The 23,929-nt window shown below is 38.3% G+C and overlaps 3 protein-coding genes across 6 annotated transcripts in view; 2 read left to right on the top strand and 1 right to left on the bottom strand.

The window, feature by feature from the left end:
- LOC134822799 (protein ABHD13-like) overlaps nucleotides 1-23,929 on the top strand; it is a 948,842-nt gene that overhangs the window by 305,049 nt on the left and 619,864 nt on the right. The gene's annotated exons all lie outside the window — the stretch shown is intronic.
- The window catches only part of LOC134822665 (putative leucine-rich repeat-containing protein DDB_G0290503), a 30,410-nt gene that overhangs the window by 1,631 nt on the left and 4,850 nt on the right, over nucleotides 1-23,929 (bottom strand). For both annotated transcript variants that reach the window (XM_063833855.1, XM_063833856.1), the window contains exons 12-14: nucleotides 23,445-23,555; nucleotides 23,103-23,201; nucleotides 195-316 (exon numbers count right to left, since the gene is read on the bottom strand). In XM_063833855.1, coding sequence (XP_063689925.1) covers nucleotides 195-316; nucleotides 23,103-23,201; nucleotides 23,445-23,555 — 332 coding nt within the window. The remainder of the gene's footprint in view (nucleotides 1-194; nucleotides 317-23,102; nucleotides 23,202-23,444; nucleotides 23,556-23,929) is intronic.
- Nucleotides 4,029-23,094, top strand: LOC134822664 (uncharacterized). 3 transcript variants are annotated; one of them, XM_063833853.1, is made up of 32 exons: nucleotides 4,029-4,184; nucleotides 4,386-4,538; nucleotides 4,789-4,909; nucleotides 5,189-5,269; nucleotides 5,431-5,525; nucleotides 7,006-7,168; nucleotides 7,527-7,669; nucleotides 7,901-8,028; nucleotides 8,549-8,694; nucleotides 8,857-8,951; nucleotides 9,155-9,288; nucleotides 9,573-9,709; nucleotides 9,878-9,987; nucleotides 10,125-10,282; nucleotides 10,486-10,602; nucleotides 10,760-10,896; nucleotides 11,427-11,505; nucleotides 11,675-11,780; nucleotides 11,982-12,041; nucleotides 12,189-12,300; nucleotides 12,645-12,761; nucleotides 13,212-13,348; nucleotides 13,486-13,597; nucleotides 15,992-16,090; nucleotides 17,566-17,672; nucleotides 17,863-17,964; nucleotides 18,103-18,204; nucleotides 21,237-21,354; nucleotides 21,633-21,774; nucleotides 21,993-22,119; nucleotides 22,341-22,510; nucleotides 22,621-23,094. In XM_063833853.1, the coding sequence occupies exons 1-32, from the start codon at nucleotides 4,060-4,062 to the stop codon at nucleotides 22,662-22,664; spliced, it is 3,777 nt and encodes a 1,258-aa protein (XP_063689923.1). In that variant the 5' UTR covers nucleotides 4,029-4,059; the 3' UTR covers nucleotides 22,665-23,094. The 3 variants fall into 3 exon arrangements, with proteins under 3 accessions (XP_063689923.1, XP_063689924.1, XP_063689922.1); XM_063833854.1 differs by having other exon boundaries at nucleotides 15,971-16,090; nucleotides 22,032-22,119; XM_063833852.1 differs by having other exon boundaries at nucleotides 15,971-16,090.

Raw genomic sequence — 23,929 nt, 5'->3', positions numbered from 1 at the left:
TAATGGTAGTATGGTAATGAGGACTAAATTTCCTAAATTAGTTGGGACTTTTGTTTTTCAATTGGATTTTCAATTGAAGATAACGAAATACCAGGAAGAAGACAGGGCAGCATCATTCATGTTGCCCCCTTTTTCCTGACCGAATGGCACTACTTTAATTCAAGTTCTTCCTTCAAGTTTAAAACTCCTCATACCTGTTATCACACTCGGCACGAAGGACTGTCTCCAAAGTGTCGTAGTTGTTGTTAAGTAACTCCACTCTCTCCTCCAACTTCCTGGCCCTGTCTTCAACCACAGTTACTGTAACAACCTCAATCTGAAATAGTGGGAATAATTAAATTGAAAAGTTTTTTTTAATTTAAAGTAATAAAAAACGCTTACCAGTTCATACACTAGGGGAGGACATTTTAATCGTATAAATCAGCGAGTAACGACAAAAAGGGTGAGATATCTTTTCGTTCTACATTGGAAGGGAGGGGACATATTATAGACCTTTTATTATCAGGTCATTACTACCATTTTACCTACCTGGTCTAGACCGCATAACCATCAAACACCTTTACTAGTGAAGTGACGTTTAAGTACTGAGCTGGTCAAAATTTGGACAAAATCCAGTTTGAGGCCGGAAACACTTCAACCTATCTGGTCTAGACGTTATCGTCATTAAATGCTGTTGGTGGGCGTTGGTGGGCCTTTTTCCCACTTTGCTAGTTAAGTTAGGGAATCTAATTTGGGAAAAATGTTCGAGGCCGTTTATGCCTTGCAAATACCAAAGTCAGGTTTCAGCCGGCATCCCACCGAGATAAATTTTATCATTTTAGCTACCGCCCTGTGCAAACTGTACTGAATATACCAGTGACCAAAATGTTCGGGTTGACTTCATTTCTATACGAAATACGAATTTATGATGTATGATTGGACCGACTTCTGTTTGTAAATCTCATAAGTAGAGTACTACTACTAGGTTCATTACAACAAGCATTTGAAATTTCTGACAGCAAAGCATGATCGGGCTGATTTTCCCTTCAGTTGAAACGTGACTACAGTAATCAAGACGTGACAGTTGAAGACATGACTTGATCTTTCACATTTCATTAGAGATTCTAACCTTGTGTTAGACCATGTCGAATAATTTTCGTTCAATTTGATCTTTCATCCACGTTCGAACCGCTTTATGTTCTAGTTTTATTTAATGTAAATAAGTTAAAGGACAGTAAGTACTCTGAGGCACTCAGACATTGATTACTTCCACAAAGAAACCGTCTGAATGTAGGCTTCTAAATGGATGGTTCACATTCGGAGCTACCAGTCAGCGGAGGGTAATTACCTAAATTATGTGGTAGATGTGGGGGGAAGGGGGAGGGGGAGGAGGAACGGTCAAGGGGGAGGCGGAGGCGGAGTGGGAGGAAAGGGGGGAGGAAGGGGGTGGGGTTCATATTTCCAAGTTTCTATGACTACTTTAGATGACGATGTCTTCTCCGATGAGGTTGAAGCCAGGGCCCCAATTACAAAGTGACAACAGGTCAGCTGCCGGGCTCAGACTTGTTAACTGATCTCTTGATTTGATAACCCAGTATTCAACAAAGCTCTTTTAAATAACCTGTATTTCCCAAATTTGCTTAAAGTACGACCTTAAAGGAAAGAATTTTAAGTGCCACATTAAAGTGGCAATTACCAAGTTGGAACTTAATCGAAATTCGTATTTACCAACTGAAAACACCTCGCACTTTAATCAATAGGGCGACCTCCCACTTATGCGCAAAGTGAACTCCAATCGTCATTCACCAAAATTGTATCACTGAACTGACACTTTAAGTGCAAAATTAGATGTATTGTATTGTATTGTATAAAAATATTATGAATATCAGGAGGTAATTGGGGGAAATTAACTGCTGAGAGATTAAATGGAGGGCATAAAAACACAAAATAATTATAAATTTTAAAAAGTAAGAAGTAGCACAAAGCTAGCACAAAGCTAGCACAAAGCTATCAGGACTCAGGAGGTAATCCATGATCCAATGTTTGCGAAGTTGCTGTAATTCGTTTCTGATTGAAATCCGTTTGTCTGTTTTGTTTGCTCCCGATTTAACTTTAGTAAACTTGAATAATGGATGACTATAACAGTGACTTGTTAGACCGACAACAGCAGCGGGGAGAATCTAGAGTTATTCAGAGCAGGCCTCCCTCATTAAGAGACCAATTGAACCCACTAGAGGCATACGATGACGTCTATTTGGACCTTTACCGATTGTTGACATTCGACATATAGCGTCATCTAGCGTCACTTCACGCTAGATGACGCTAGATGACGCTATATAATGTCGAATTTCCACAATCGGTAAAGATCCGTCGATTTTTATCACCGATTTCGTGTCAAGAAAGAAGGTTTTCTTCTCATCCTGCAAGTCGTAGAGCCCCTACTTCCTCAGTACAGGAAACAAACCAATTCCCCATTGAGCCCAGTACAACAGCTTTCTGTGGCGCAGTACGTTTCATTAAGTCGCAAGTGAGTTTCTGCTGCTCTGTGAAATTAGCAGACAGATGATCCAACAGCTCAATAGATCTTCGATAAAGCTGACTTACTTATCTTTGATACCTGCGCTGATATTGACATGTAATTATCGCCACTTTTTCATGTCCAGGGTCAGTGGTCACCTCGCCACCATCACCCCCCCGCTTAACCCCTCCCTAAATCCTTACATCTCCGTTAAACTTTTTAAAACAAAGCTGGTCTCATTCTCTTTGGCTTACATAAAAACGACGAATATTGTATGGTTCGATGATTCAGTTGTTTAGAGATATACATCTCTTATTTTTAACACAATTTTCTTCAGTTGCACTCAAATGTAGTCCTAAGCCGATTTAGTTACTTTCATAATGTTTGTCTCACAGTCACTGGCAATGTAGCAGTCTTTATTTCTATTATATATATTGTTGAAAATGATAATCGCATATCACCTAGGTTTTGAACAAATTTCTTTCGGTTCTAGTTTATGATTCCATAATCTTCCCAAAATCCCACTCATTCTTGCATAAATCCAAAAAATGAGCAGTCCAAAATGCACCAAATATAAGTTTAGAAGAGATCCGCCTACTCTGCACAGCAGACCGAGGAGGGAGGGAGAAGGAGGGAGGGAGAATATCAAATAACATGCTTCACCCAGACCCACCAGCCAATCATTACACACTGTGTGACCACGTGACTCGTCGCTACCAATCCTAACTATTACCTAGCACGGATTTCACTACCCCAACTACTAATAGTTAAGTTCTGCAGGATATCAGACATTGTGATTGTTGCATAACTTTTATGTTACGGCATGTCTTTCATCTAGATATTATAAGCATTTGGAAATGATGCTGTTCAGGTCTGTAAGTTATGTTTGAAGGTTTTTAAACCTGAGGTTGTAGAGCATCACTCTTTGTCCGTATTTGTCCGTCTTTGTCCGTCTCTTTGTCGGATTGTCCGTGAGCAGTACTCTTTCTGTGCCGTGTATTTTTTGTGGGAGCAATTAGCAATTATAGCAAACAATTTTATGATCTGGTTTCAGTTTCTGTAATTTCCATTCGAACATACAGAATCAAGTAGAAAATACTCGTAGTGAGAACCAGTGTTAGTTTTTAATTAAGACTGGATGTCCCACATTTATATTGTATAATCTAAAACTGGGACCGCCTAATAAGAGGTCATTATGTCAATTTTACACAGATTTGTATTTAAGTATTTACCATTGACTGTATTCTAGGGAGAAAGTTTGATGACGCACTGGGACAGAATACTTTCATTTGAACTGTACTGTGCTCTCTAACTCCAGGTGATACATCCAACATTGCCTATACATTGTATACATTGTATAGTCACTCTGCTTTTTAGTTCAATTTTATCTTGATCACAAGCGGCGGAAAGGGAACTCTACAACAAATTGAATCTCAACATCCGCGTCAACGTTAAAGACATTCTTCAGTAAAAACTAACCTAGAATCTTAAATAAACAACAGCCTGCTACCAGGTAGCCATAATCCACACCAGCTGCTACCCAACAGAAACACTCTGTAAAGATGATGTCTGGAGGAGAATCAGACTCCGGTTCAGATACTAACTCAGACGATGTCTCCACCGAGGATATCTCCACCACGACCGGGAATTCCTGCAGTGTAACAAGCAGTGGTACTGGTATCAGCAGGTAATCAATTGTTAATGTTAGTTATAAATAACATGTTCACCGATACTAGCCTTTTTCAAGTGGAACTGGGCGTACTTCATTGCAGAGAATTTTGTATCCGTATCCACTATCCATGATTGAAATCCAACCAATACCTACACTCGAACCTAACAACCATTTTACCACCACTTTACCACTTTACCACTTTACCACTATTTACAGGCGACATGAGTTGAGGCGCCGGGACGTCATCGAACAGGAAACGGAACAGTTTGTAGAGGACATGAATAAGGAGCACGCGTACAGCTTCATGGCACGCTGTGTTGCTTGTCCTATCTCCCAGCCTCTTTTCAACAACGAGCTTATGGAACCTAGGTCAGTACTTAACGTTCATATCAGTTTAGATGGTCAAATCGTAATATAATCACGTGCCGTAGAGTAAAAATTGATTTAAAAAAATTTAAACTGAGATGGTGAAATCGTTTAAAGATACATGTCAAATCGGTGGGCCGGTTATAAATTGCTGTAATGTGTTAAAATAGTACACCTCATCTCCCCACCAGAATGCACATTGCACATCTATACATATTATGTCACAGTTTTAATAAATCGAACTATTGGTCAGGGATAAGCGCCTTAACTGTGAGAGTATGGAGCAGGTAGCTTTTAACTGCAAGACCCAGCTGGAGATGAAGTTCCCAGTTCCACCGGGGAAGCCTGGCAGAGATAACCGCTGGAACACTGAGGTCAGTGCATTTCATCTGCTCGATATCGTCATCTCGTGTTTTAATTCGACTGAGGTGAGGCATATGACCGATGACTGTGCTTATAAGATTGAAGGAGACAACTTACCTAGTTAGGTGTTCAATAATGCTAGTGAGTGAAAGCTGCTTGATGGCAAGATCAAGTTAACATTTAATTAAGTTAATGACTTCATCCAACGTTTAAATTTATGGACGATCTTTAAAAAGATCTTGTTTATTAACTCCCATAACCGCTTTAACAAAACCAAACAATGATCACAGCTGTACATCAGAAAGCGGTATGTTACCCCTGACAAGGACTACGACCCGCAGGATTTAGCTATACTCTGGCTCTACTGTCAGGTTTAAAAATAGCGATTAATTCTCTTTCGATTTGTTATCTATCTTGAAGTAGCTAAGACTAAACAACATGTCCCATATAATATAATCTCACACTGCTGTCACATGACCTAGCTCGTTTATCACATGATTTATTCAAACCAATTATTATTTTTCTCCTACAGATCACACCAACGAACGGTGGCGGGACTACAACGGGCAAGACTTCAGACTGGGACATATCTTCTCTTGGTCACGCTTATCGGCTAGTCAACGACAGGTATGACGTCTCATACGATGGACTGTTTACGTGAAGTCAAATATTTAATTTATTTTAATATTGATATGTATATTTGAATAATATTAATAAATGTTGAGTATTCTATATCACCAAATTTGCATCATGTTATAATAATTGAACTTTGGAGGTCGTCTTTAGAATGGTCGTTAGGATATCTGTTAGTATCATAGTGGTACTAATGTTGGATTAATTATAGAAACCTTGGAATTGTTAGCCACTAACTTGACCATCTCACCGCAGTCCTGGTACTAATGTTGGATTAATTATAGAAACCTTGGAATTGTTAGCCACTAACTTGACCATCTCACCGCAGTCCTGGTACTAATGTTGGATTAATTATAGAAACCTTGGAATTGTTAGCCACTAACTTGACCATCTCACCGCAGTCCTGGTACTAATGTTGGATTAATTATAGAAACCTTGGAATTGTTAGCCACTAACTTGACCATCTCAACGCAGTCCTGGTACTAATGTTGGATTAATTATAGAAACCTTGGAATTGTTAGCCACTAACTTGACCATCTCACCGCAGTCCTGGTACTAATGTTGGATTAATTATAGAAACCTTGGAATTGTTAGCCACTAACTTGACCATCTCACCGCAGTCCTGGTACTAATGTTGGATTAATTATAGAAACCTTGGAATTGTTAGCCACTAACTTGACCATCTCACCGCAGTCCTGGTACTAATGTTGGATTAATTATAGAAACCTTGGAATTGTTAGCCACTAACTTGACCATCTCACCGCAGTCCTGGTACTAATGTTGGATTAATTATAGAAACCTTGGAATTGTTAGCCACTAACTTGACCATCTCACCGCAGTCCTGGTACTAATGTTGGATTAATTATAGAAACCTTGGAATTGTTAGCCACTAACTTGACCATCTCACCGCAGTCCTGGTACTAATGTTGGATTAATTATAGAAACCTTGGAATTGTTAGCCACTAACTTGACCATCTCACCGCAGTCCTGGTACTAATGTTGGATTAATTATAGAAACCTTGGAATTGTTAGCCACTAACTTGACCATCTCACCGCAGTCCTGGTACTAATGTTGGATTAATTATAGAAACCTTGGAATTGTTAGCCACTAACTTGACCATCTCACCGCAGTCCTGGTACTAATGTTGGATTAATTATAGAAACCTTGGAATTGTTAGCCACTAACTTGACCATCTCACCGCAGTCCTGGTACTAATGTTGGATTAATTATAGAAACCTTGGAATTGTTAGCCACTAACTTGACCATCTCACCGCAGTCCTGGTACTAATGTTGGATTAATTATAGAAACCTTGGAATTGTTAGCCACTAACTTGACCATCTCAACGCAGTCCTGGTACTAATGTTGGATTAATTATAGAAACCTTGTAATTGTTAGCCACTAACCTTGGAATTGTCAGCCACTAACTTGACCCCCCCCCCCCCCCCCCCCCCCACTTGACCATCTCACCGCAGTCCTGGTGGACGTGTTAACGGTTTCACCTTGGAATCCCTCACCTCAATTACCAAGTCGTTCATAGACAACTTCTGCAAACAAGAACACAAGGACAATAAGATAAAGGATGAGGTGTGCGATGTTGTTTTTAGGGGCATTCAGTTCACAACCGCACCCACTAGGGTAAGAAAAACAACACCTCAGTAGGATTATCTTAGCTCGCTTTGATATTGCAATATTTTCTTGTGATGAAACTTCAGCATTGAATCAGTCATGTGAAGAATGATTACATGAGACATTGATTGCACAATTAACATCATACTATTATTATGGAATGAAGCGCTCCAACTTTTATGCAACTACGAAATCCAAAAGATATAACCCTGCAAGCTGGCAATAAACCCATGATTAGCTGAACATTAAAGTTGATATATTCACAATACTTTGATATGTAAGTAATGTATACACAGTACAAGTAATGTATACACAGTACAATGTATACACAGTACAATATACTTTAAGATATCCATCATATCTCCAGGAGTTGTCAATGGACTATTATCTAGAGCTGCTGCAGAAGCTGCTCCAAGTAGGGACCCAAAGACACAAGCTTATCTACAATCACAGCAGGCTGAACAGTCTTGAGGCTCAGATTGTCCGGCTCAGAGCTGAGATTGATGACAGGTTATTTTAGAGACTCGGCTAGAGTTCACTTTCTAACAATATTTGTCTCAAGTTGCTTCCGCCCTCCAGTTCTTCGGAGTCAAATTTTACATTTGAAATTTATGCATGATATGAACAGCAAGGGTTGTGATACATAAAAGATATTCAGACTCAAAGTCTGCAAATCTGCAGTTTCACAATCCATTACTTATTAATGTTAATAATCAATCCATTTATTTCTCTCAATATCAGGGACAAAGCGATGTTACTAAACCAAAGAAGATCATCAGTAGATTCTTATATGAACGAGGAGGACGCTGATAAGGCTTTAAAAGAAGAAGAGGAGAATCTGCGGTTATTTAAAGAGAGAGTCCAAGCAGGTTAGCTAACCCTGGAACCGACTTTAAGATTTAGTTCTAGATCTATTTCAAATATTAGGAGGTGGGGTATTCTGAATTTTGCTGTAGTGAAATTAGAAATTAATTAGAAATTAGAAATTAATTAGAAATTAGAAATTAATTAGAAATTAATTAGAAATTAGAAATGAATTAGAAATTAGAAATTAGAAAGATCATTACAAATTTACATGTATCAGATCCAGATCAATTTAATGAAAATTATTCAACCAAACAGAAATAAAGAAATGGTTTTAAAATGTGCAGATATAGCCAGTAACTTACAAACCCCCTGTAGGATCAACAGTAACTTACCAACCCCCTGTAGGATCAACAGTAACTTACAAACCCCTGTAGGATCAACAGTAACTTACAAACCCCCTGTAGGATCAACAGTAACTTACCAACCCCCTGTAGGATCAACAGTAACTTACAAACCCCTGTAGGATCAACAGTAACTTACAAACCCCCTGTAGGATCAACAGTAACTTACAACCCCCTGTAGGATCAACAGGGACCACCAAGTACCCTTCACCTCACCACACACCTAAGAGCAGTAGAGCTCACGGCGCCATCAGGTCCCTCAGTGGTACCATGGAGCGACCAACCGCTGCAGCCCTCAGTGACAATCAATTCAGAGTCAAACTCTCAGTAATATTTGATACATATTGTACCTAACGTTTTATTTTTGTTTCCTAGATCAATTCTAAATCTGTTTCAGGGAGAAACTTTTTTATCAATTTTATATGGGTTAAATTACAGATTACATTTTTGAATGTATGTTTTGGTGGTTTCATCGACCTACTTTTTCAGATTTGGCAGGTTGAAGTTTTACAAGGACGGGAACACCACACTTCTAGCGAATTCAACTGCACAGCAAAATGTAGCGGTTCTAATAAAAAGAAAAGGTATAAATTATGAATGTTGCAAAGAATGGTCAGACTGCTAACAAAATACAATGAATAATTCTTCCTATTTAAACGATTATTAATTAAACATAAATCTATAATTCTTCTGAAAAGATTTATTTTTTAATGATATCTCTCAACATTGCTTATAATCACTGAAAATCTACCCGATCTAATCGCAAAACCATAAATCACTTGCTCAGTTCGGATATCAAGCTGTTGGGCAAGGATGGTAAGATTCAATTCGAAAACGAGTATAACTTTACCACAAGGAGACCGGCCCCAGTGCTTTCGGTCAAGCTCAAGAAACTTAAAGATGGACTATATTTTGGCACTCGTAAGTCCCCTATCCTGGATATATCGGTAATTATCGCAAATTAACTGAGGCAATGTTATCGACAAAGTATGGGTTGAAACCACACTCTTATCTTAACATTTGACAATAACCTGAGTGAGAGTCATAACTACAATTCACACAGTCATAGCTAAGTTACCAAACAGATATAGATTACCCTGGCAAATCTTCTGACGTATATAAAATCCAAAAGGGGCATTAAGGGGCAGGCACAGCTTTCCCTGTACGATTGAACCTACCAAATTATGACTTCTGGTACGTTTTAGGAAAACCGATAGCCTCGAAGAGGATCAAACTTAACATAAGACATAAAAGTGGGCAGATGCCCTGGAAAAGGGAGTTGATGAAGGCGGAAACGTTCCACCATGACGACGTTAGCGTGTTACTTGAATATAAATACGAGGTATGGGGCACAATTATAGCACATATTATAGCACATATATCAATTATAGCATATAATATTAACATTTTTCAATTTAGGGCAACTGTTTTGTAAGCACATAATATCAGCTTTCTATGAGAATGTTGCAATCTTTCTAATAAATCAGTTAGAAAGGGTACCATTGAACAGGTGACATTCAGTGAAAAGATAAAGATGCTTGGCTGGTTGACTGTGAGCGCAAAGAGCGGGCACTGGAAAGGGGAGAGGAAAAGTTTCTTTGTTCTTTACAAAGGAACAGGGTAAATACAAATTATGAAAACAAATCCAATATATTATATCTAGAATGGTGTCTACAGTTTCAACTCAAAGTTTGAAAACTGGATAATCCTGCGAATAAACACAGCTTTTTGGCTCTCATCACGTGATCACTTCACAGATTGGAGGATCACGGGTTACAAGAGATCGGGAAGGATGGCAGCGTGATACGGATTATCCACACCCTAACCGACTATGACGTCATGAACTGGACCAATGATAACCAGGGCGAGCGAGAACAGCTGGATGAGTTGTATGGGTTCACACTATTCCAGGAGGGTCAGTTGCTCATTGGTCGTAAAATCTGCTAATGCTTTGTTACAGCTTATAAAAGCTAACCGGCGACGCAGCAAAACATGTTTACTTTTGACTCTCTTAGACAAATACACGAACAATTTTATTGTAGTGTAGGCTATAACTCTGTAAAAGTATGGACAACCAAACAAAACAATTCCTTGTGTTTGAGAAATTTCTGTCTCCAGGAGAAGAGATATATTTCTACGCTCCCACTAACGATGAGAAGGAGAAGTGGGTACGACAGATATTTCTGCTAACCAAACAGACCCACGAGACAGATGATCGGTCCAGATCCTCATCTTGTAAGCTTAACTTTTTTCTTCAACCAAATCCAGATAAAATTTTACGGTAATAGCGTCATTTTGTGTGATGACGTCATGGAGGTTGATGACGGCACGGGAATTGATGACATCATTAGAATAAATAAAGTCAGAAAATCCTGATCACACTTACCCTCAGCAACACAGCCAGAGGGGAGTGACGCATTGGGTGGTTCAGATGGGAGGTGCTTCCCAACTACAGACATTACCGCTGTGCAGGGTAGACATAGTAAATACTTCACAGAAATCACCAACTCTATGATACACCTCAACATGGTGAGTCACTTATTTCTCCCTATTTTCTACTGTCCGATGCAACGCGTTAATGTCTAATGTAACGCTTTATTTTTATTTTGTTTTTTATAGTGAACTTTTCAACTTTTGATAACCGAAAAAGGCCTGACTCATCATGTATTTCTATCCATCAGCGGTCTATAATGATTTGCTGTGTTCCCCAGAAACACTTTACTGATCTTTTTAGGATAATGGACGTAAAAAGTAATACAAATTCATAAATAACCACAAATAGAACGTAGAAGGTACCAGGGATATCTGATAAAAATGAGGGATAGTACTTTTACTCAATGATAGAGGTATAGAGATAAAGGCACATTAGGATATCGAAATATAGTGCTTATGTAATATGTATTTGAGACCGTGGGGTGGAAGTTGAAACAAGTCTGAAAGTTACTGGTAGGGATTAAAATATGAAGTTTATAATTTTAGCAAAACTATACGTACATCAATAAAAAAGCAACATTGAACCACTGTTGACATCACGTGGTGTAAATTAAACACCCCTTCAGGATTTGGAGAGACCGGTAGCTGACGGCCGACTACATAAAGCCCACGAGGCGCTTCTTCTGGAGTATAAAGATAGATACGGTGAGTTAACCAATTATCCTTTATTACCAGGAGCTGTTACTTTCTTCAACTTTTTTAGTACATAATGCATATGAAATATGAACATATTTTGTGAAATGCCAAACTTTTGAACAGCACCTTTCTCCTTGAAATGAACAAGTTTTCTGAGTTTAAAAGTCCAATATAACAGATATCAGCAACGGTTTGTACTACACTACAATGTTGGACTGTTTGACGAGGAAGGTTGAAGATGGTTACTATGTGGACTACCAGCATCTCCTGCAAATCATGGAACAGTCAGTACAAACTAGTGACATAGCCCAAACTATTAACAATACTTAAAACTGTTACCAACATCTCCTGCAAATCATGGAACAGTCAGTACAAACTAGTGACATACTACATAGCCCAAACTATTAACAAAACTTAAAACTGTTATCAAAAAAAGCTTAATTTAGAAGTAAGGATAAATCCAAGTTATTAAATTATCCTTTCAGAATATCGAGGGCTACATTGAGAAAAAGTCAGCATGACATTAAAGAGAAATCAATGGAAAGGTTTTATTTGTTTTAAGAAGATGTTTCGTCGAGCTTAAGGGCAAATTGCCCTGCGAAAAATTGAAAAGCATGAGATATATTTAGGCCACATCTATAATATCGATACTATATATGCCAGACGAAATTGAGTTTTTCATAATCTTCCAGATTGTTTGAATACATTAAACTGAGTATGGAGCTGATCTTTCTGAAATTTCCCTACAATCTCCGGGAGAATCAACTGTTTGGCTACAGTCTACTACTACAACAACTTTCCAAAGTTAGTGGCTTGTAGACTAGCATTTACTGTTTATTTATTAGGTCCTGGAGGAAGATTTCTGTTCAATTGTCTCTAGGATGAAAGATCACGTTATCTCAAATCGAGTTTAATACGTATTTGCTTTGTAACACTAGTAAAATAATGAACAACTATAATTAATAATAATAATTTTTATATATTATTATTAATGTTTATAGTTATTAGCTGGTATACGGAATTATCAGAAATTTTGAACTCTTAACATCACAAAAGTGCGATTCTGAATAAATAATGTTCCTATCCGGATACTACATGAACTATAATTAACTTACATAATAATGGCAATTTCATTCGAAACATCATAGGATTTGAACAAAGAAAACGAAGTAGGGGAACTGGGGATGCTGATGATAAAGGTAATAGAGAAGAGCATGGTTCACGAGTACGAGAAGAACATCGCCCCCAGACACCTTGCAGAAATGGTTGGTTTAATGGATCATATATATATATCATTGTTCGTGTTTATAAAGATAGGGGCTAGTTTAGCTGACGTACAATTGTTAAAGATCCAATTTCCTGGAATGGAAGATGTCATTGACGATTTCGAATTTTACACCCATTTTTGGAGATTGAATCACTGAATTGAACAACATTCAAGCTAAATTGTTACATACCCACTGTTACACTGTTACATACCATTGTTACATACCATTGTTACATACCATTGTTACATACAATTGTTACATACCATTGTTACATACCATTGTTACATACCATTGTTACATACCATTGTTACATACCATTGTTACATACCATTGTTACATACCATTGTTACATACCATTGTTACATACCATTGTTACATACCATTGTTACATACCATTGTTACATACCATTGTTACATACCATTGTTACATACCCACTGTTCATACAGGGGCTCGAGAAGTTCAAGTTTAAAGGACTATCACAGGAAATGCAGTCTAAAGTGCTTTGTAACCTAATGAACATCACCTACAAGTTCCTCATGTTCATTGATAACTTTATCACATTCTTCTGCGGTAATCTTATGAGGTAAGACTTTCGATGGACTATTATAATTAACTACATTTCCATTTCCATTTCTATTAATTAACTACATTTCCATGTTGTCAGATTTCCATTTTTTGAAATTTATCCTAAACGGAAATGTTAACAAACTCACTGATCAGTGAGTACAAAGACATATCAGAAACACAGATACGAGAATTGTGTGAGACCCTCTTTGGTCTATACAGCCATGACCTAGCTGAGCTGGTTGGATACCTACCTGCCTGCGAACAGGTTTGTTTGTCTGTATACCTTAGTCGGTTATATTATAGGGGGGGGGGGGGGGGAATTATGGGTGCTAAAAATATGGACTGTTAATGTTATAAATATGGTTCTTTGGCCCGAGATCAAATATTTTTTCGTTAGATATCCGATTCATCTGAAGTTGCTAATCTGAAATTTAAATTGAAATTGTTCCTAGTTAACCCCTCAAATTGAAAAGATGGGGAATAGTAGACAAATCGGACTTTTTGAACCAGAACTAGCTTCAATTCAGCAAACAATAACGTAAGCATAATTCTGGATGTGAATGAAAGAAATCTAGGTAAACTATAGGTAAAAATATAATATTAATCATAAGCTAAAATGTACTAATCTTTGTATTCTAAATGGGGAAAAAGAAGAAACATTGTCAGTCAGTCGAGAAAATTGTCAGTCAGGCTATATGGCAGCTTTGTAGATGTTGTGACTATGCTAGTAGTGGTCCCAGGCTTGCGACTGGAATTGCGGTGTTAAATCGATTTAATGGTATACCAACGATCCACCTCCCACTTGTTGTTTGGTACTTAGCATTAATAGTGTTAGCTGTAGCCATTTATAGCAAGAATCTTAAAACTAAAGGGGATGACAAGGAAAAGAGGAAGGAAAAAGAATAACGGAACAAACAATTAATTAAAGTATTTATAGGAGCATTAGATATTGTAATTACAAGCTTCAATAATAAATCACTGACTAAAACTTCTAATTTAAATGACACTTGGTACGCTCGCCCATTTTCACTGGTCAGTCTGAACTTCGGTTTAGCACGTTGTACTTGTACACTTATTCACCTAAGTTTCAGAATTTGTTCAGTTTAGCAGAGTTAGTACCCGTGTTTCAATAAATCAAAAGATATTAGGGGAGTTCTTTAATAATGTTATGGTCATCTAGAATACCGAACTTCCTGAAAACGTTATCATATTTCCTCAGACAACGTTTAATGCCTTTAATCAGTCTATCACGGCTATATCCTCTATCAATTAGAATTTTGAATATTTTGTGAATATGGGAGGTAAAGATATCCAATCTAGTGCAAACATTACCATATCTAAGAACTTGACTTGAAAAAACGTTGTAGCCAACCTCGGTTGGGATGTTACTGTGAGGAAATGTAAGGGATACAACATGAAAATTAAAATCATCGGTTTTGTTATACACTGATATTTCTAGTCCTTCTGTGGAAATATTAATATTTAAATCAAGGTAGTTAATGATTTTATTATTGGAACCAGCTCGCTCCATCTCCAATGAATTAGGATAAATATCTTTAATCAATTGATGAAAGTAAAGGTAGTTAATAATAGATAAATCGTCAACATATCGTTTATTATTGGATAATATCTTTGCTAATCCCATTTTCTTTTCCTGAAGTAAACGTTTCATATAATTAAATTCCTTTTTGCCAACAGTGAGATCAGCTATAGGGGAACTTGAATTTCCACCCATAGGAATACCCTTGGTTTGTATGAATACAATCCCACCGAAGACGACATAAGTGTTATAAATAATAAATTTAACAGCCTCTTTTAGGTCATCTTGACTAAAGCAGGCATGAGAATCATAGGTTTTATTGGAAAAGAAACATGTATTACTGTCTCTTTTAGAAATACAAATATATCTATTACGGTCTGAAAATATTAAATCAACAACTTCATTAATCATATTCTCTACTTCAATCAAGTCTAATCTGGTATAAAGAGTAGTAAAATCATATACTTGTATATTATAAACATCGCTATTTTTGATAGCTTCAAGGAATTCACTTGAGGAATCTATGCTCCAAAACATGTTTATACCGCTGTTGTTGTAGATTGCCTCGCAGTATTTCTTAAAGTATTTCCTCAAAAGTTTCAGACAACAGTTAACTTGGACGTTAAGTTGTTTCGTAACGCAAAAACGGGCACCTGCAATGAACCTCGCCTTGTAAGGGTTCTTATGAAGCTTAGGGTTCCAGAAGATGCGTGCTAGTCGCAAGTTTTTATCTTCAACTTGTACATTAAACGCATATTATGACTGATTTACCAAAAGGAACACCAAAATTTGACTCGGGGGGTTAAATTATGGGGGGTCAAAATATGGACTGTTATAAATATGGTTCTTTGGCCCGAAAAGGACCAAATTAGACCCCCCATAATATTACCGACTAAGGTAGATTTGGTGTGTGTCAGTGTGTGTTTTTGTGTCATTTTGTTTCTGTTCATCTTTCTGTTAGTCTGTTTGCCTTTCTGTACAGTCTGTTTGCCTTTCTGTACAGTCAGTCGGTAAGTTGTAAGTCCTTCAGTCCCTGAGTCCCTCAGTCCCTCTGTTTGTTTGTCAGTTAAACTGCAGAGCATGACACGACTCATGCAGGGTGTCCCTCCACTACTACAGGTGTTTGATCTCTACGGTATCCTCAACAAGTTCTGCACTAATGTTCCCTACTTAGATTTTGGAGTTTTCCACAAAGAAAGTCTCCACAAGGCTTTCCTGGTGAGTTATCTATTTGTTCTTTTTGCTTCAAGGTTGAAATAGATTATGTAATAAACAAAAGGCCAAAAAGTTGTTACATGATACACCAGTGAAAGCAGTATTAATGACATTCTCACTTTTCAGAACTAAGTTCCTAATATAATTAAGATAGAACATATAAACAGTTTTATTCCTGTTCCATATGATCGAGGATAGTCAGGGCCACAAAACCTGACCAAGTTTAGCTCAATCCAGTACTGCGCGTTCGAGATATGAGGTTAAATATACCAAAAATAGAGGTTTTCTGGTGTGACATCATTGTAAATTATTTGGAGTATAATCTCAATATCTCACAAACTATACATTTGTGGTCTTTCTGAGTTACACTATCTGTTTCCTCTGGCAATTTCGGTTCAGAGTCAATTAAGTTTGAAACAAAATCTCAGTATATGTGAAAGAACTGAGGATATCAAGTTTGTAAAAGCGCGCGCGCGCGCGCGCGCGCACACACATATAATGACCTCATATCTTCCACATTTAATGATTTTTTATAGAAATTCTTTCACCATCCTGTAGCACGCATGTGCTGAGTAGGATAGCATTCAAATCATGTCTTTAAAAGCTTTAGATAGATACTGAGGGAGAAAATTCATGTTTGTAAAAGCGCGCGCGCGCGCGCGCGCGCATGGCCCAGACTATATCAATGGACGGCCACGGGAGTATAAAAGTACTTTCATACACACCAGCATGCTTATTGATGGCTTAAAATGAAGCTAAGACATACTCCTATCAGATCCACCATAAGTTAGATACCATAATAATCATTAAATGTGTCTAAAATGAGGAAGCTTTGACAAGTGCGAGTGGTTTTGGCAAATTTTGGTATAAAATGGGCCCTGAGATCATATTTTTCTCATTAAAATCACATATATCACGAATATTTATGTGTGTTGGGTGTATCCTCATTGGTATCAACCATTTCAATCATCTAGAGCAGCTTTCCTGATTCTTTATTTCATGAAAATGGGCAAAAAAGCTCATAAATAGTCCAAAATCGGTCATTTTCGCCGCTTTAATAACCTCATTCCTGGCACCCAGAACACTTTGGGTACTCAAAACATGATTTTTCGGATACCTCAGACCCCTAACTAGCACATGGAGCCAGAAAGAACAACATGTAGGGACTTCTAAATTTCCATGGTTGAGAACCCAATGTCACACTATTCGTTCATTAATCCTGCTTTCACTGACACGAATGATCCTTTGCCGACTGCCGTATGCGTTATTATGTACCTTAACTACTAAATTTAATCACATTCCACATTTCCACAAAATTTCGTCGCGGATATTTTTTACCGCGAAAAAGTTTCGATACGGAACGTTTCGTCCAAGTTCGGATTTTGACGAAAATATTCGCGCTGAAAATGTTCGTAGTTTTGAGATATAATATATACACAGATTAGCTTAATCTAACAGTAACGCGCGCATTGTTGCAGGTGCATGTGCTGACACACATAGAACAAGAAGCTAACCAGATAATGGCCCAAACAGACGAGTACCTCTACAAGGAGACCTGGGTTATCTCCGAACAAAAACAAAACAGGTGAGCGTACAGAACAACGGAAACATGTAATGACACTGTAAGATAATTAATCATTGGGGATACACGTTATACGTCCCCGTGAATATTGATTCGAGCGTATTCTGTGCCACCCAATCTAAACTGATGGAAGCAAGCATAAATTTAGTTCTGCAAATCGTTATGACAACTCTATATTTGCTCCATATTACAGCAATGACGACTACCAGTGTAAAAGTGTGCGGTTACTCAATCAACAGCTGTCTTCTTTCAAGGCTTACATCGACAATCTACAATGGCCCAATCCAGATTTTAGGTTTACTATGAGAATTGAATTTAACAGTAAGACTCCTCAATTTCCGTGGATTTCTCATTTATGTTAATTAAATACGTTAATACAACCAATATCTTTTTTAATTATTTATTAAAAATTTACATATTTTCCATTTCTCAGGACAATGTTTGCAGAGATGGCGGAGGAAAAGACAGTTCAGATAAAACTGAAATATGGGAACTTCATTCGAGAACAAATTACTATCCAAGTCAAAAGAGACAGGTAAGGAACACTGGTACAATTGTTCAATGGAATTTATTCAATTTTGTTTGATATCATTGATTTATGTATGCAGCGGCAGCCCCAAACACATCCGAGAAAACCCAAATAAATTTGTTTGAATTCCTGATATATATATTATTTGTAACGAATTTAAGGATTTAAACGTACACTCCAAAGCTAAAGACCAGAGCTTTGTTAGAAAGCCTAAGGCTCATGTAAATGCACGCTGTTTGAGCCTGATACAGCACCGAGCACAGATATGATGATGATGATGATACTCATGACAAACAATAGAAGAATAGAGTAAGGATGATATCACCTGTAATTACCAATATTGGAGCAAGTAAACAGATAAACAGTGAGGTGGTATTGATGAGGTTTAGAAGAGCTGACAACAATAACCTTGGTTCAGCACCCAGCACAATGGAAGTTCCACCAATCAACAAGAAGCTCAAAATCACGTGACTTAACCGGATCAAGTGACGTTACACGTGTTTCTTTACTTCACTCTACTAGGTTCACGACCTGTGAACACAACGTCAATGTTGACATGGCAACGTCAATATTGTCATGGCGACCTGCTCAGAACTATGAATAAAAACATTGAATTTGAGTATGACGCAAGCTGCGTCACACGTGGTCAGGCTGTTTGTTTATAAGAGGGATCTGAGACGACCAAACAAACAGTTATTGATATCTCTCAGCAGTTAATTTCGTTTATCAGTCAAGTGAAAACTTTGTTAAAATCATTATTTTGCATCTGGACTCATCATGAATTCTACGGTGCTTTACGGAGTTGTAGTTATCTTCTTGTTTACGGGTAAATTAGGATATTTTGAACTGTCAACATAGAATTTGAATTCCAGGCTTGTCAATTCTCGTTCGTTAGTCAATCAGTCCTTTTCTATGTCTCAGTTAAGTCTTTTAAGTGGATAGCCACAACGAACCCAAACTGACCCAGAAGCAGTGAAGCTCACCCTCCCTACTCTAATATCCTCCCCAGGTTTGTCAGCAATGCCAGCGGCAGAGGGGGAGGATGAGACGGAGGATGAGACTGGTACTTTCTTAGTGCCCGACTCGGCTGCAATGTCATCAATCCAATACTCAGAACCATACTTCGCCTATGATAACAACCCCAATACCTTCGTTCACTCACTGGATAACGCACCAGTAGGCGATCCTCAATGGCTGGACGTGTTCTACAACAGGATGGTCACAGTTTCCAGAGTGGACCTAGTCCTCCAGCGGTGGGAATCCTGGTGCAAAGAGAATCTTGTACCCTGCGCGGGCAACCTGGACACGACTCAGGGGACTGCAAGTCAGTGTTGGGTATCAGCATGATCCGGACTCTTTGAAGGACTGCGGAGAAGCTGTTCCCGAATATCCCGCACCAAATCTTGTGGCGGATGTGGTGCCAGATCCTATTGTAAAGTCTGTGCTCTGTCGGAGGAGATGGTGGGAGATAGGATTAGGTTTCTACAGACCAGGGAAGGAGAGAAGGTCATGATATCAGAGGTACAGGTCTATGGGGAATATCATAGTTCCGATGATCACGAAGAAGGAGAGACGATGACTTTAGGTACGAGTTTATCGAAAAACAATAGTTGCAAAGAAATTTAAGTAGCTGCGGCAAGCATGACTAAAAAATTTGGGCTGGTAGCGTACCGCAATAAAAACTTTAATGCCCTTGGGTAGCAGAGGCACATATTAGGTGCGATGGGTGCGGGATCGCACAATTTACCGTTTTCCGCACATTTCCGCATAATTTATTGTTTTCCGCACACTTCCGCACATTTTGTAATTTTCTGCATATTTCCGCATAATCTAGCATTTTCCGCGTAATTTCGCGTAATTTTGAAATTTTCGCGTTAAGATTTTCGAGTGTAAAAACCAAAATATGTTAAAAGTCGGGCCCTTTTTGGACCGTGACTCAGGCCCTTTCGGGACCGTGACCCAGGCCCTTTTGGAACTCATACCTAGGCCACGTGACCCAGTTACCACGTGACCCAGGCCCTTTCGGGACCCTGACCCAGGCCCTTTCGGGACCGTGACCCAGGCCCTTTTGGAACTCATGCCTGGGCCACGTGACCCGGTTACCACGTGACCCAGGCCCTTTCGGGACCGTGACCCAGGCCCTTTCGGGACCGTGACCCAAACCGTTATGCAACCCTCGTCGTTACCGTACTTCGATCATACCTGCAGCCCTTTTTATCGGGTAATGAGCTCTATTCGTTGTAGCGTTGGCTTTATAGTGGGCTTAATGGATCTTGGATCAAATGGTTTACAAGTACTGACGATCAATGCCAACAAGCGTGTCACATATTTGCGATCACGCATGGGATCTAATCGACTCTATCAAGAGGCGTCTTCAAATAACTGTCTCCTGATCTCTACCAGATCAAGTCACTGTTCTCAGATAACTAAATCTCAATATAGGTTCAATCATGGTCTTAGTAAAGAACTACACCCTCAGTAACACATAAACAGACCTATTTTTGATAAGAGCGGCGGTTATACGTTTAGAATTTCCAAAGTCCTTCAGAAAATGCAAAAGAAAACCGCACAATTCCCGCACAAATTTCAAAAAATTGTCGCACATTTGCCGCATAATTGGTAAAAATTTACCGCACCTTACCGCACATTTTACCTTTATAGTCGGGTGCGGTACCGCATAATTTCGATTTTTTTACCGCACCTAATATGTGCCTCTGTTGGGTAGCTGGGAGTGAAATATAAATATATATCTACAATCTACATATATAAACTTAAAACATAAAATTATATTAACAATTCAATTAACTAAGATATCTCGACCTGCAGACTTTAAAGGCGTAACCAACAATATTCAGCATAGAACGTAGATCAACGATGGTTTGTATTAATCTAGCTAATAAAAGATTGTGTGAATGTAAGGTAAAATTTAAAAAATTTTTTGGGTTTTCTCGGATGGTCAACTGAATATAATCCAATTACAATATTAAACTTTGATATTTTTGCTTTACAAATTATAATCCCCCTCATCTTCCTCGCAGAGGTATCTCAGAATTGAGTCTGATAATGTTTAACAGTCTTCTAGCACTTTACAGCTCAGTGCCTGCCAATTTGGATCCAGCTGAGGACCTTGATACTGTCGTTCAGGGAACATTAGAGGTTTGTTACGTTTATTTTTCAGTTTTCTACTCAACTGTCACTCAGGTCTCAGCCACAAGTATACGTAGTTTGTATTAAAGTAAGGGTTAACACTTTACACCCCTAAACTAAAATGTGCATCCGTTTTGAAATGTTTTGTAAAAACTGATGGCGTGCATACGAGTAAACCAAGAATTGTTATTCTCCAGTTTCGAAATTTGGCTTATGGTTTCGTAATATTCTTCGTTATCTCCTAATTCGCAATTTAGTTACTCATACTTATAACACAATTACTTCAGGTATTAGCAAGTTCCCTAGTAAAATACCTCAAGAAGATCTTATCAGACTGGAGCGGACCATTCTTACTTGCAGCGGTGAACTGTCATTTGTTGGGAATAAAAAACAAGTTGTTCCGAGTCAAGGAGTTCATCATCATTATAAGTGAGTTAACAGAAACGTTATTCAGTTGCAGACTGAGTGCTCATTATAAGTGTGTTAAATCAATGCCAAGCACTATAATTCCTGAAAAGACCCTTGAACAGACGTTAATAGTAAAGCCGTTGGTGCCGGCTTGTTATTGACAATGGGGTGAGGCCCGAATAGAAAATAATCTTGCGACAATAGTTAAATATCTCTCCTAACGATTAAATCTCCAACAGGGGGGAAAGCCAACTGGGTCATTAAATCCATTCACCCAGTTTTCTCAGACACGTATCTTAACGAAACTTACAAAACCCTGTTGTCTCACATACTACTCTGGCTCGAGGAGGTCAATGAGAACAAACGGTAAGAGTTAAATAATTACACCACTTTTAACTGTCAGTTAGAGTCAAATAATTGGACACCTTGTCGTAAGCGTTTAATGGCCTTAAGGCGACTCCCTCGTGCTTGAATATCCACATAAGTCGACCGAAGGAAGGTCGCAGACCTGCTTGGAAGGTCTAAACTCCATACCATACACATTAACAATATTTGCCACACTTGTATGCAATGACACTGCTGTCCAGATGTTATCCGGCCCTGGTGTACGTCACACGAGAGTTGGTGGACAAGCTCCGGGACATCTTCACTACCTCCCAGCATCACATCGTGGCCCAAGCTCCACCAAACATCCAGGCTTACACCAACATTGAGAATATACTTAACACTAAGGATATGGAGCTCATTATGCAAAACAGTAAGTCTGATATAGGAGGGTTAAGTTCGCTAACTTTAACTGCGATTATATTACATGTCACAATCAGTTGTAAAAGTAATGATGAAAATATCAACTAGTTTCTGTTGCAGAAGACCAGCTCCAAGACGACATTCGGAGTATGCTGACAGAGTAAACCTAAGCCTAGCAACCCTACTCAATACGAATCACTAGATCAAGGAATTGTGGAGACTAAAACGAAATATGGATGACAAACACATTTGGCAATCCTTCCCGAAACAACTTCAAGCTGGATAACCTTGGGTGAACACTCTACTGTATAGGTGAACATTATTTGTGTAACTAATTTTATAGTGGGATTTTCAATGTTTTTGAAACCAATTTCGCCAAATTTTTCTTGATGTGAAGTTAAGTTTTCTGTATTGATTGAGTATGATCAGATTGATGAATTAATGTTTTATATGTTCAGCAAGTTTGAAGCGATTTTAAGATTTTAAATATATTTTTGTACAATTTCACGATTTTCAGACTCGTTTATTAACAGTAAATATTTGTTTTTAATTGTTAGAACCGGACATTCATTCAGAGATCACTTAATAATTAAAGAGCAAACCTGTTCTTGTGTCTCCTGAATCTCTTTTGCGAGTTGTTCAGAGAAGCTGACCTCCATATTAGTTATTCTAACATTCATCTCTTCCTCTACTTTTACAATCTGTGAGCAGTTTTGGTTGTATTAGGTTAAAGGAGCTTTTTATCAATTCGATTACAAAACGATGATCGATAACAGTTTTTGTGAGTTGGAGTATATATACGCCGCCTGAAGGTGGATCATTTTACATTCAGAGAGTAGGGAATATTTATGCTGCCTTCGAACAGTGGGGTAACGTTGCAAGACTTTCAAATTTCCAAATTGGAAATTCCGATGTCTATAATTCTTGTCTTCTAGAATTCTAACCTGCGAAGAGGCAGAATCTTGAAGCCCACCGACAGTGTCTGACAGTGACTTAATTTCCTCGCGGGCAGAGCGGTCGAATTCCTCAATCTTCGACAACATTTCGTCTTTTACCTGCAGAAATAATTTTATGAGGCGGGAGGCTGTAATCTGTATTAGAGTTTACTCTCAAGTTTGGGGCAAACTAAAAGCCTTTTTATTTATGCAACTACATCTTCGATAGTTTTTTGAAATTTTGAAAATCTTCCAGAATCAAGAACAAGCAATCGAAACGAAACCTGCACATGTCAAGCACATGGCGACGATTGATGCGCGGCTCGCGCGCGGGGACAAGATGTTACAGAAATGACCAACAATAAAGTGTTTTATCATTAAAATGCAATTCAAATTTCGCGCCAATTTTCGCCAATATAATGATTCCTAAAAATGGAAATATTTTCTGAATTTCTGATTTCACCAAAATAGCCTGGAAACTGTTTTATCGTGTT

Source organism: Bolinopsis microptera, chromosome 11 (assembly GCF_026151205.1).
Source record: "Bolinopsis microptera isolate Bmic1 chromosome 11, MBARI_Bmic_1.0, whole genome shotgun sequence".
Taxonomy (NCBI): domain Eukaryota; kingdom Metazoa; phylum Ctenophora; class Tentaculata; order Lobata; family Bolinopsidae; genus Bolinopsis; species Bolinopsis microptera.
Note: the sequence above shows the minus strand (reverse complement) of the source record. Positions and strands in the feature narration are given on the sequence as shown.